Source organism: Lissotriton helveticus, chromosome 5_1, assembly GCF_964261635.1.
Source record: "Lissotriton helveticus chromosome 5_1, aLisHel1.1, whole genome shotgun sequence".
Taxonomy (NCBI): domain Eukaryota; kingdom Metazoa; phylum Chordata; class Amphibia; order Caudata; family Salamandridae; genus Lissotriton; species Lissotriton helveticus.
In genome coordinates, this window is record NC_136065.1 from 1253020169 (window position 1) to 1253032229 (window position 12061).

Sequence of the window (12061 nt, forward strand, 5' to 3'; positions counted from 1 at the left end):
TGTTTGTAGTATGCCTTGGTGTTGTATTCGAGCTGAACTTGCTCTCCCACCTCTTCTTAGCCTTTTGTCCCTGTCTAGAGCTGGCCTCTGCACGTGTGCATCTGCAGGGCTGCGGGAGAAAATCCCTTGGAACTCAAGCTTTGGCTCCATGGCTATAGGAGAAAATGGTCATTATGTGTATAAACCAGTTCTCCACATCTACTGCCCCCTCCCTCTGAAACACTGCAGTGGTTCATGGGCGCCGTGCACTGCAGGTTATCCAATGTAATAACCTGCAGACATTGCAACTCATCCGTGAACTCAACAGATTAACACTGGCCATTCCATAGGAGTGCTAGCTATTGCCCTGTAGCAACCACTAATCATTACTGGCATGTTTTCTGAGTGCCAATACCCGTCATTGGTAAGGGTGCTTGTGTTAGTGCTCCCCCCGCCAGCACTGCCACTCCAGTGAGTTTTGAACCCATTATTTTCTGACATAGCATTCTCAGAATGAATGTTGTCGAATCTGTTAAGCAGCAGCAACTATGGAGTAAATGCCTCCTAGATGGTGAGCTGACATAGATTGCTTGACTAAGGCCTTAGCCAAGCGACTTGTCGCGCTCATGACTCGAGGCTACTCTTGTCGTAGAACGACCCCCCGCCCACCCCCCACATTGCTTCTTTCAATGTTTCAAGCTTTATTACAAATGTCACAAAAAGATGTTAATATTTCACTTCTGTTCTTGGATTTTCATCACAATAAAATACACTGAACTTAATCTTCACAAACGTTATTTACAAAACTTTAAGCTATTGCCATTATAAATTACAATAACTTTTATTTAAGTATTAATTATTTAAAAAAAATTAAAAGCCATTGTTAGTTGTAATATCAATACATCTAAATCACATAAATACAACACATATATAGCATTACAAATGCTATAGGTGCCACATTTGCGACAGTTAAAACTATTGGAATTGTAAATGACAAAGCTATTAATTTAGCTATTTTCAAAACCAACACATAAATACAAAATTTGTCATTTACAATACCAATAGCTCAAACTTTACTAATGCGAAACCTATTGCATTGTAAATGCTTGTTTTGGAAGAAGTCTTTGTAGTCACGAGGTAGGTGACTCCTCCTTAGGACGATAGTCTGCATGGGCATCAACGCCATCTCCAGATTGTTGTTTTCCGCCATTGGGTTCGGATGTGATTTGCTGCGCTCTGGGTCGATGGCGGTTTTAATCCTCCCCCTTCGGCCAATCCCTCTCCACTCAACGGTATTGTCTCGATCGCGTTTCCCTTTCAACGCACATCTTTAAAACAAACTCAACTTTTATCCTCCATGCGGGCCGTTGGGCCTATCTGCACCGACCATGCCAGCAGTCAATGGAAAGGACTCCTTTCAAAAAATGCCCCGGGTGTGGTGCTAAGTTCCCACACACAGACTTGCACATGGTTTGTAATCTCTGCCTCTGAGCAAGAAGACAAGAACTGCGAGGCCTGTGCATAATTCAGGTAGAAGAAAACCATCTGTGACTGTCTGGCTCGACATCACAAAATATCTTGCAGAAGCAGCTTGATTCCGGACATCTTCGGAGCAGATCCCAATGTCCAGCCGTAGCAGCAAGGTGATGAAGACCTCTCCGTCTCCGAGGCCGACTACTCTGACGTCGAAGAGGAGACAGTCACCCTGGCTCAGCGGTCCGTGAGTACCAAAATCCCCCAAAAACCAAACCTAAGGCTCCCGTAACACCTTCGCCCTCAGGGTCAGGTCGACAACGACAACATGTCTCAGACGCCCCGCTTCTGGCCCAGCTATGAAACCTAAAGACAAGCCTTCCAGCTCAGGCTCGAGCCAGCCCCATTTCGGTTCCGAACAGTCACCTTCGACCCTGAAGCACAAGACCCAAAGATGTTCCACGCCCTTCTTCGTTGGTACCGAAGACAGCCACAGCACCAAAACCCTCGACGTTGAAAGACACCAAGGACAAACATTTGCCGAAAACACCTTTGGAGCCCAAAAAAGTCTTGGAGCCGCAAACTCCTATACCAAAACCTAATGAGTCCCATACCCCGCAGAAAGCCTCAGAGACTCTGTCTAAAGAACATTCTGACCCTGAATCTTCGGCACTGAAAAAAAACATTCTACCCACACAGTCTGTACCAGATTTTTCATATCCAAAACAAAAACTCTTTATATTGACCCAGAAACTGGTGAAGTTCTCGCCAAAGCTCTTAAAAAGAGAACACTGGACACTTCAGAGGAATATGAAATACCCAGGAAACTAAAGGAAATGAGTACTAACACTGCTCCACCTTCTTCTCCTCCTCCAGCTGATCCAAATCTCTTAATTTCTCCAGCACACTCCCCACAACATACTTTTTCACCTCCACCACAAGATGAGTATGATTATACTGATGGGGGTAGGAATGGAGATCCAGATAGGGGTGCACATACTATCCCACACAACATAGACCCTTGGGATGACTACAACACAGATCCCGACCCACATAATGACCCGGACATCTATCCATCTAGGCCATCACCACCTGATGACAGTATTGCTTTTGCGCAACTAATTAACAGGGCTGCTCAAAACCACGAGGTACAATTACATTCTGACCCCTTAGAGGAAGACTTTGTACTTGAAACCTTTGCACCCTCACAAAAGTCCATGCACACTCTGCCAATGTTAAAAAGCATGCTAAACATGCGCCAGAAGTTTTTAAGGACCCTGTCAGAGCCAGGACTCTCAACACCAGGGTGGACAAAAAATATAAAGCAGCTCCCAATGACCCAGATTACATTAAAGGTCAGGTCCCTTTGGATTCTCTTGTGGTGTCAAATGCACGCAAGAGGGCAAACTCACAGGGTACAGGTGACACCCCTCCTCCTGATAAGGAATCCAAACTACTAGACGCATCCTGAAAACTTATTGCGTCACAGGCTGCAAATCATTGGCGGATTGCCAATGCCCAAGCTTTGTTGGCCAGGTATACCAGAGCTCATTATGATGAGCTTGAAAAGCTCATGCAACACCTTCTTGACCAATATAAAGAAAAAGCTAATGACCTTATACAGGAGGGGAAATTAATAACGAACACCTCAAATAAATGTGCGCTTGACGCGGCTGATACCGCATCTCGTGTCATTAACACTAGCATTTTTCTACCTAGGCACACTTGGCTCCGCATTCAAGCAGGAACTGCAATCTGCTATTCTTAACCAGCCCTTTGATCAAGAGCATCTTTTCGGCCTCACAGTTCACACATTTTTGGGGAAAAGGAAAAAAGATACTGACACTGCTAAGCCCATGGGGCCTTGCAGTTACCTTCCACTAGAGGTTCTTTTCGCCGCTCCTTCTACAGGGCTGGCTCCAAAACCATTGGCTCAGAACATCCTTCTTCCTAGAAGAGCCCTACTCAAACGTCCTCAAGAGTATACTTTCGCGGAGGCTACAGAGGCAACAACGGTAAGGGAAGAGGTCGCTGTAACAATATCCGCAACTCCCCTACCACCAAACAGTGACTTTCCTTCACTTCCCCCTCAATCGCCCTACTCCAGTCGGGGGACGTCTCTCACAGTTCCTACCTGTCTGGAATTCAATCACAGCAGACAAGTGGATAAAACCTATTATCCAGTATGGTTATTGCCTGGACCTCGCCTCTACTACCCCAAATGTTCCTCCAAGACAACGTCCTATGTCCTCTGAACGTCTGACACTTCTCAAACAAGAGGTTCTCTCTCTTTTACAAAAACATGCAATACAACAAGTTCCCTTGCCTCATCAAGGCACAGGGGGTTTACTCCCTCTATTTCCTAATTCCAAAAAAGGACGGAACTCTCAGGCCAATTTTGAACCTCGGACCACTAAACCTCTACATTCAGTCCGACTACATCCACATGGTCACTCTCCAACAGGTGCTCCCACCGTTTCAACAGGACGACTTTCTCTCCACTCTGGATTTAAAGGATGCCTACTTCCAAATTCCCATTCACCCCGCTCACAGGAAATATCTCAGGTTCGTGGTAGATGGTCAACACTACCAATTCAAAGTCCTCTCATTCGGGGTGACTACAGCACCCAGAGTCTTCACCAGGTGCCTCACAGTAGTTGTGCCTCACTTATGAAGACAACATAATCATGTCAACTGGCTCATAAAAGCCAAGTCACACAGCAGCTGTGTGCAACACACACACAAAACAATCTAACTGCTTCATGACTTGGGATTCACGGTGAACCTCACCAAATCCCACTTCCAACCATCCAACATACAACAGTATCTAGGGGCTACAATAGACTCCTCAAAAGCTCCAGCATACCCCAACCCAGTAAGGATAATCACCATGCAAGCTCTAATACCAAAATTTCAGCTCCAACACTCACTACCAGCTCGGGTGTTCATGCCGCTAATCGGGATGATGGCCTCTTGCATTCTCATTGTTCCTTGAGCAAGACTACAAATTCGTCCCTTACAGGAGTGTTTGGCAGGTCAGTGGAACCATGCTCAAGGTCAGCTAACAGATCTGGTGTTGGTGGACGACCGTACCCATCGCTCTCTGCAGTGGTGGAACACACAAAACCTTTCCAAAGGGCGGCCGTTCCTCGACCTGGTTCCACAGATAGTGCTAACAGCAGATGCATCGTTCACCGGCTGGGGAGCTCCTCTTCAAAACCATACCATCTAGGGCATGTGGACCCCTCCGCAAACAAAATTCCACATAAATTACCTGCCATTAACGATCTTCCTAGCGTTAAAATCTTTTCAACTCAACTTGGTAGGCAAAGCTGTCCTAGTCCGTATAGACATCATGACAGCAATGTATTAAATACAAAAACAAGGGGGGGGGGACACTATGCAACTTTCACACCTAGCTCAGAGCATAAGGAGATGGGCCATCCCGCAAAACATATCTCTTTGCAGAACACCTACCAGGAGTACACAATCAGATTGCAAATCTGCTCAGTCGTCAAACACAGCAGATCCACGAATAGGAACTTAATCCTTAAGTTCTCCTTTCATTCTTTCAGATGTGGGGCCACCCAGAAATAGACCTGTTCGCCACACATCAAAACACAAAATGCCCAAGCTTCTCATCCAGGTATTCACACCCATTGTCCAAAGGCAATGCGCTATGGATGAACTGGTCAGGCAAATTTGCTTCCGCTTTTCCGCCTCTCCTGCTCATTCCGCTAGTGGTTTGGAAGCTCAAATAGCATTCCCTCACAATGATCCTGATTGCTCCAACATGGGTCAGACAGCCATGATTCACAACCCTCTCGGAACTATCAGTAGTTCCTCATCAAACGCTATGCCTCTCACCCAAGCTTCTCTCTTAGAACCATGGAGAGATAAGGCATCCAGATCCCAGTCAACTCAACCTTGTGATCTGGCACCTGAAAGTTTGGCTACCTCAATCTCCCGCCAGACTGCATGAACATCATTAAAGAGGCTAGACGTCCTACCACACGAGCTTGCTATGCCCCCAAGTGGAAAAGATTTGTAATTTACTGTACAAAAAACAATCAATCCACTGGATGCTTCTATTAAAAACATTATAGGTTACCTTTTGCATCTAGAACAATGTAACCTAGCGTATGTTTAGGGTACCAGCTATCAAAGCATTTATGGACGGACTTAAAAGAATAATTCCACCTAGAGTGCCACCCTCTCCAGTATGGAACTTCAATGTTGTCCTTACCAGTCTCCCCCATTCAAACCTCTGCATAAAGGAGAAATACAGTTCCTCACCTGGAAAGTAGCTTTCCTAGTTGCTATCACCTCTCTCAGAAGAGTTAGTGAACTCCAGGCATTACCCATACAAGAACCATTTCTGCAAATCCATCACAACAAAGTGGTTCTTAGCACTAACCCAAAATTTCTACCCAAGGTCGTGTCAGCCTTCCACCTTAACCAGTCTGTAGAACTCCCAGTGTTTTTCCCTCTACCAGACTCAGTAGCAGAATGAGCTCTTCACATGCAAGACTTTAAGAGAAATACTTCACTACATTGAAAGAACACAATCCTTTAGAAAGACTAAACAACTCTGTAGCTTTCTCCCCACCTCATAAAGGCAATCCTATCTCAAAAACAGGAATTGCAAGTTTGATTGTTAAATGCATCCAAATATGCTATGTTAAAGCCAAACGCATGTTAACCATTCCCCCTAGAGCTCACTCCAAACGTAAACTAGGGGCATCTATGGCCGCCTTAGGGAACATTCCCCTAGATGACATCTGCAAAGCAGCAACTTGGTCTACAACACACACGTTCACGAAACCCTATTGGGTAGACGTGCAAGCAAAATAACAAGCTAGTGTGGGCCAGGCTGTATTAAGAACACTTTTTTAAACCACTGCAACAGATACAGGTAGCGCCGCTAAGAGGATAATTGCTGTGTAGTCTATGCACAAGTATATGATGTACAGCTGATATGCCTCGAACGGAAAATGCTACTTACCAGCATGCATCTGTTCTTGGCATGTAGAGCTGTAGATTTGTATACGCCCACCCGCCTCGCCGGATAGCTCTATCTGTTACAGTACTATCTTACTTAGATACATTACACACGGACATCCTTTTCTGTTTCTTACTAACTCCACCATAACCCTCCATGGCAAAACCCTCTGGAGATGGAGTAGATGTCCATGCTCACTATCATCCTAAGGAGGAGTCACCTACTTTGTGACTACAAAGACTTCTTCCAAGAAAAAACAAAGCGCAAACATCCGAGCCGAACCAGATGGCGATATATGCACAAGTATTCGAATCTACAGCTCTGCATGCCAAGAACAGATGCATACTGGTAAGTAGCATTTTCCATCCATCGCATGAGTGCGGTAGATTTGAGCCTGTGTGCCAATGTGTCTCTGGTTACTTTATTTCTATTTCACTAGTTTCTATTCCTTTTTTACTGTCCCACATTCCTTCCAGGGGGAATGGTATGTTGCTATTCTAGTCTGTGTTTTTAAATATTAATGAAGATCCAATATTTGAACATAATTTAAACATGACATTTCTCTGCACTTAGTCAATCGTCCACAAATAAAAGATAAATGGGCTACATAGAACACTTGTATGAATATTCCCTTTTGTAATTAAGAATTGTGTAGTCCATGTACATTTTCTTGAAAAGAGGAGCAAAATAACCTCATTGGAAATGTCTGTAAAATAATGGATTTCACGACTGAGTGGACTACAGCATCCGATGCTTCTTGAGAGTGCGAGCTCTTCTGAATGACAAAAGGCAACAAAAACCCACAAAATAGGTCTCTCCTCCATGCCCGATTTGAGCAGAAAGGAAACTAGGCAAGGTGTCTGTATGTGGTACACATTTTATGATTTTCTGATCTTTCCCGGGCGCAGCCCTTTGATGTCCATATCGGTCTTAAAGCAGCTATGCAGTATCAGTATGGAAAGTAAGGAAGGAAGCTGTCCTAGTTTAACCCTGCAGCATTTTCATGGCAAGCATGGTAACTTCTCTAGTGCAGCCCTTTTGTATCAGCAGGGCAATTGCATTCCTTTCCCCCTAGTCTGACTCTCCACTGTTCTCCTTAGGAGTAGAGAATCTTCCTTCATGTAGTATTGCAGTGTCAGCAGAAAAGGCAGAACAGCAGTGTCCGCATTAAGTACATCTACTTTACCAAAACCTCGCAGTATCATTACGAAGTACTCTACCACTTTTATTGCAGCTATTCATCTTGGTGCCATTTGCAATTACAGTGCCTCACTTTGGAATAACCCTGGAGGAAAGCTTTGCTATCCTTTTGCGCTGGGTTAACTTTGGATTTATTTTGAAAGAGAGAACAGTAGTATCCTTTCCCATCTTCCATCTGTTGCCCATCCCTTCATCCCCTTTCTCCAGCCTATCCTTCAGTGCTGTACCCTCTGCCTACTGGAATGCTGCCTCTGTCTCTGTTTACCTATAACTGGTGTACTCATTTTTGCTTGTCTTTATTTTCCCTCTTTGGTCATTTTAGTACTTCTATTCGCACAATAACACTGTGTTCTTAAGAACGTTCTTCACACCTTTAGATTCTGTTTGTCCCTCTTATTTACTGTGGCTTACCCCACTCCACGCTTTGCCCCAGCTCTACTTTTGCATTTGACCCAGGTTCATTATAGCGTTAATAAACCAAGAAACGATAGCAAAAGTCGCATTGTACACATCTTAAGTTATGATTTTACAAATAAATAGCAAGGTTATAAACACAAGTAATACTGTCTTGTTGAATAGCCCTCTACAAGGCATAATACGCCACCTTAGTATCAGCATACAAATTTAAAAGAGGGGCAAGAAATATACCTCTTCCGATGTGATAGAGGCGTTGTTCTCGTTTTTTTACCTTGCTATTTTAAAGTATTTAAAACTGATTGACATATTGGGTAAAAAATGTACTTGCAAGATAAGTGCAACACCTACTTTGCTAGAGCCTTTTGGTTTATTAATAGTTTATATGGGTGTGGTAAACCAAGTCAGAGTGAGAGGATGTGTAAGGGTACTACAACATGCCCTCCCTGTCGAAACATGAATATACTAACTAGATGTAGTCCCTGGTCAGACAGCAGAAAACAATTGTATTGATAGTGTTTAGTCTCAGAAAAGCAGTTTATCTGTATGCCAGGTATCAATAAAGATTTAAAAAAAATATATATATATCTGTATGCCAGGTAGAACCTAGATTTCTTTGTATTCTTTTTTTAAAGATATCTAGCTTGATTCGTATGTGAACTTAACACGCTGGTAAACTACTTTTATGACACTACATTATTGAGACAAAAGCAGTCTCTACATTATCTGGGTAGGGCCTCCTCTTAGTACACTGGTTTTTGATTTCATCTGATTCATAGTGACAATCTTTGTTCTTTTCTCCATAACAGAAATCCATAACCACGAACCTTGCTCCAAGCTCTTCAGGTGAGTTTTCTGACTGTGTTTTTACTGTTTGTTCTCTTCAGTTATAGCCTAAATGAGGCTGAGGGACAGCGTTGGCTAAATTCACTGCAAGACATGGGCACTCACCCAAGATATTGTCTGTGGTTACTATCTGAGGCTCACTGGTGTAAAAACCCACAGAGGGATAGTTTTGACAGTACTCACTGAGGACACTGCGTTGGAAATACATTGAAGGACCCTACGTGTAGCATTCACTGAGTGAGGCTGCCAGTAACACTCATCAGTGGTCACTGCTGTCTGCACTAATTGAGATAATATATGTAGCAACTCCATGATAACTTATTTATGAAATCTAAAAACAATTCTCCATTGGTCTGATATGTACCTAACCCAAAGGTATTTCCACGCAAATTTAATTTGGTTTTCAAGACATATGACTAATGCACATTCTAACAATATAAGCGGTAGAGGAAACATCTTTGATTTAAAAAATATATATATATTTTTTGTTTCTGAATGTACATTTAAATAACATCATAGTCACAAATTGTATTCAGATGTTATTTCTAGGACGTGCAGAAAACCTTGGACAATAGATGCAGCAATCTTAAATTATTTTAATCATGAATTTGAAACCTGAACTTGTGAAATAGTAGGAATTAATGAAAGTTAATTACTAAGTGTTAGGTGTTTTTGCTCCCTGTTCCCTAACCTATCTCTTCACACCTACTCCTTGGCGGCTTCTTCGCCGTCCATGCACCATTACTTCTGATTATGAGATTTCCTGGCTCCCATATGCTGTGTTGTATATAGAAGATACAGATTCAAGTGAAGTTAGGAAGTCCTTTAATAAGATCCAGGTAAGAGACAAGAGTGGACTCTCCACCACGGAGGCTACCAGTAACTGCTGTGGAACAGAACCCATAAATCACAGGAGAACATAAGAGTGAAGCACATTCTGCATGAAGTAAAAACATTCCAGAAACACTAGAGCAGATACTTATGTACTACATGCTGTCTGACGAAGGGTTCTTCTGTTCCCTCATAGAACCTGCCCTTTGAGTAAACCCTCCACTTTGTCTTAGATGAGTTTCATCTGTTCCTTCTTAGGCCATAGCGTGGCAGCCTTCAGAGGTCCTTTCATTATGACCACAACCAGCTCTTTGTTGTCCCTAACACCACAACCTTTTTTTAATTATTGTTGTTGCAACTTAATCGATCTATTTGGATTTTATTATTCTCTTCCAGGGGATCCTCATCAATAGTCATAAGCATTAGAATATTCCCGCCCATGCACGGGACCCCGGAAACAATATATTATATGTGCTCCACATATATATACTCATATTTTTATATATATGTATATATGTATATATGTGTGTGTATGTGTGTGTGTGTGTGTGTATATATATATATATATATATATATATATATATATTTTTGTGAACAAAAGGCAAGAACGCGGCACTCCTCTTGAACACGATAGTTTATTTAGGTCTCTTTGCAAAAACTCCTAATAAACTATCGTGTTCAAGAGGAGTGCCGCGTTCTTGCCTTTTGTTCACAAAATTACAGGGAGACACGTTCCCGGTCTCCAAACGCGTGCACCAACCTATGGAGTTCCCTCTGCTACGGGGACAGTTGTGAAGAATATATATATATATATATATATATATATATATATATATATATATATATATATATATATATATATATATATATATATATATATATATATATATATATATATATATATATATATAATTGCAGCCAAATAAACAGTAGAGCTGAATTATGCTGTAAAGATTTTCGACCATACATGAACTTCTGCATTAGAGACATGATAAACAACATCAAAGATTGTTTAGAAACTGTTTTAATGCTTAGAAAGCAGTAGAAATTCTTATAACTCACTGAAAGCATAGAAAGCTCCCAAGCTACATTGCCAACACAGTCTAAAAAGACTGAAAAGCTAACCTATAGCTGCGTGCCACGAAAAACTGACACCGTGCCTTTAAGGCACCCATGACCCCCAGCTTCCCATCATGCCTCAGGGGTGACAGTTAGGTCAGTTGTTCTTTCCGGCTCCTTCAGGAAGGACCCTGGTAACACAGCTCCACTCATTTCTGGCTTTTCTGACAGAAATTTGCTTCTATTTTCTATCTTTTGGACTTACATCTTGTCAAGTAAGGTTTCTGTCTTTTTAGACATTTTTTGTGTGGCATTTTATTTTAAAATGCCTTCTCTTTTTGACAACTGTCCTTCTTGTGGCAACAAGAAGGCAAAATCAGACAGTCATGATGTCTGTATACTTTGCTTGCCTGATCATCATGATCCTAAGGACTGTCCACATTACGAACGCCTGTCTGAGAGAACTCTCAAGGACAGAGAAAGAAACCACATTTATGGACTGGCCCAAAGGTCCTCCAGAGGAAGATCTCCAGTGAAGAAGGGCACCAAGAGGGCCAGAAGTCCTTCTAAAGGCAAGTCTTCACGCCCTTCAACTTCAACGTCGGGCTCGGCGCTGAAGAAACATCTATCTGGGAGTTTTCCAGCTGAAAAACGACCGCCGACGGCTGGCTCGCCGTCGAAAAGATCAGGTTTGTCACCGACGTCGAGGATGCCAGCTCCGTTGGCGAAATTCCCTCCGCTGTCGTCAACCAGGCGACGATCGGCGTCGAGGGAGGTCACGCCTCCGCCGTCGTCAACAAGGCGGTGATCGGCGTGGAGGGAGGTCACGCCTCCGCCGTCGTCAACAAGGCGGCGATCGGCGTCGAGGCCAGTGACTCCTCCACCGTCGTCAACCGGGCGGCGATCGGCGTCGAGGACCAAGACCCCTCCGCCATCGTCAACTCGGCGACTAGGACCAAGACCCCTCCGCCGTCGTCAACTCAGCGACAATTGGCGTCGAGGGGCGGCACACCTCCGCCGTCGTCATCTCGACGACGATCGGTGTCGAAGTGTGACTCCCCCGCCGATGTCAACAGGGCGACGTCCGGCGTCGAGGACCAAGACCCCTTCACCGTCGACAACCAGGCGTCGATCGGCGTCGAAGAGGCGATCTCCGTCGAGGTCTCGTCGACGTTCGGTGTCGAGGATGTCCAGAGTTCTTCCGCCGTCGGCACGTAGACACTCGACGTCGAGAGAGAAAGCTCCGTCGTTGGCAAG

At 43.7% G+C, this 12061-nt stretch overlaps 1 protein-coding gene across 2 annotated transcripts in view; it reads left to right on the forward strand.

Annotated features, from left to right (window-relative positions):
- ABRAXAS2 (abraxas 2, BRISC complex subunit) overlaps positions 1-12061 on the forward strand; it is a 291880-nt gene that overhangs the window by 54481 nt on the left and 225338 nt on the right. For both annotated transcript variants that reach the window (XM_078644029.1, XM_078644030.1), the window contains exon 3: positions 8878-8914. In XM_078644029.1, the coding sequence (XP_078500155.1) occupies positions 8878-8914 (37 nt within the window). The remainder of the gene's footprint in view (positions 1-8877; positions 8915-12061) is intronic.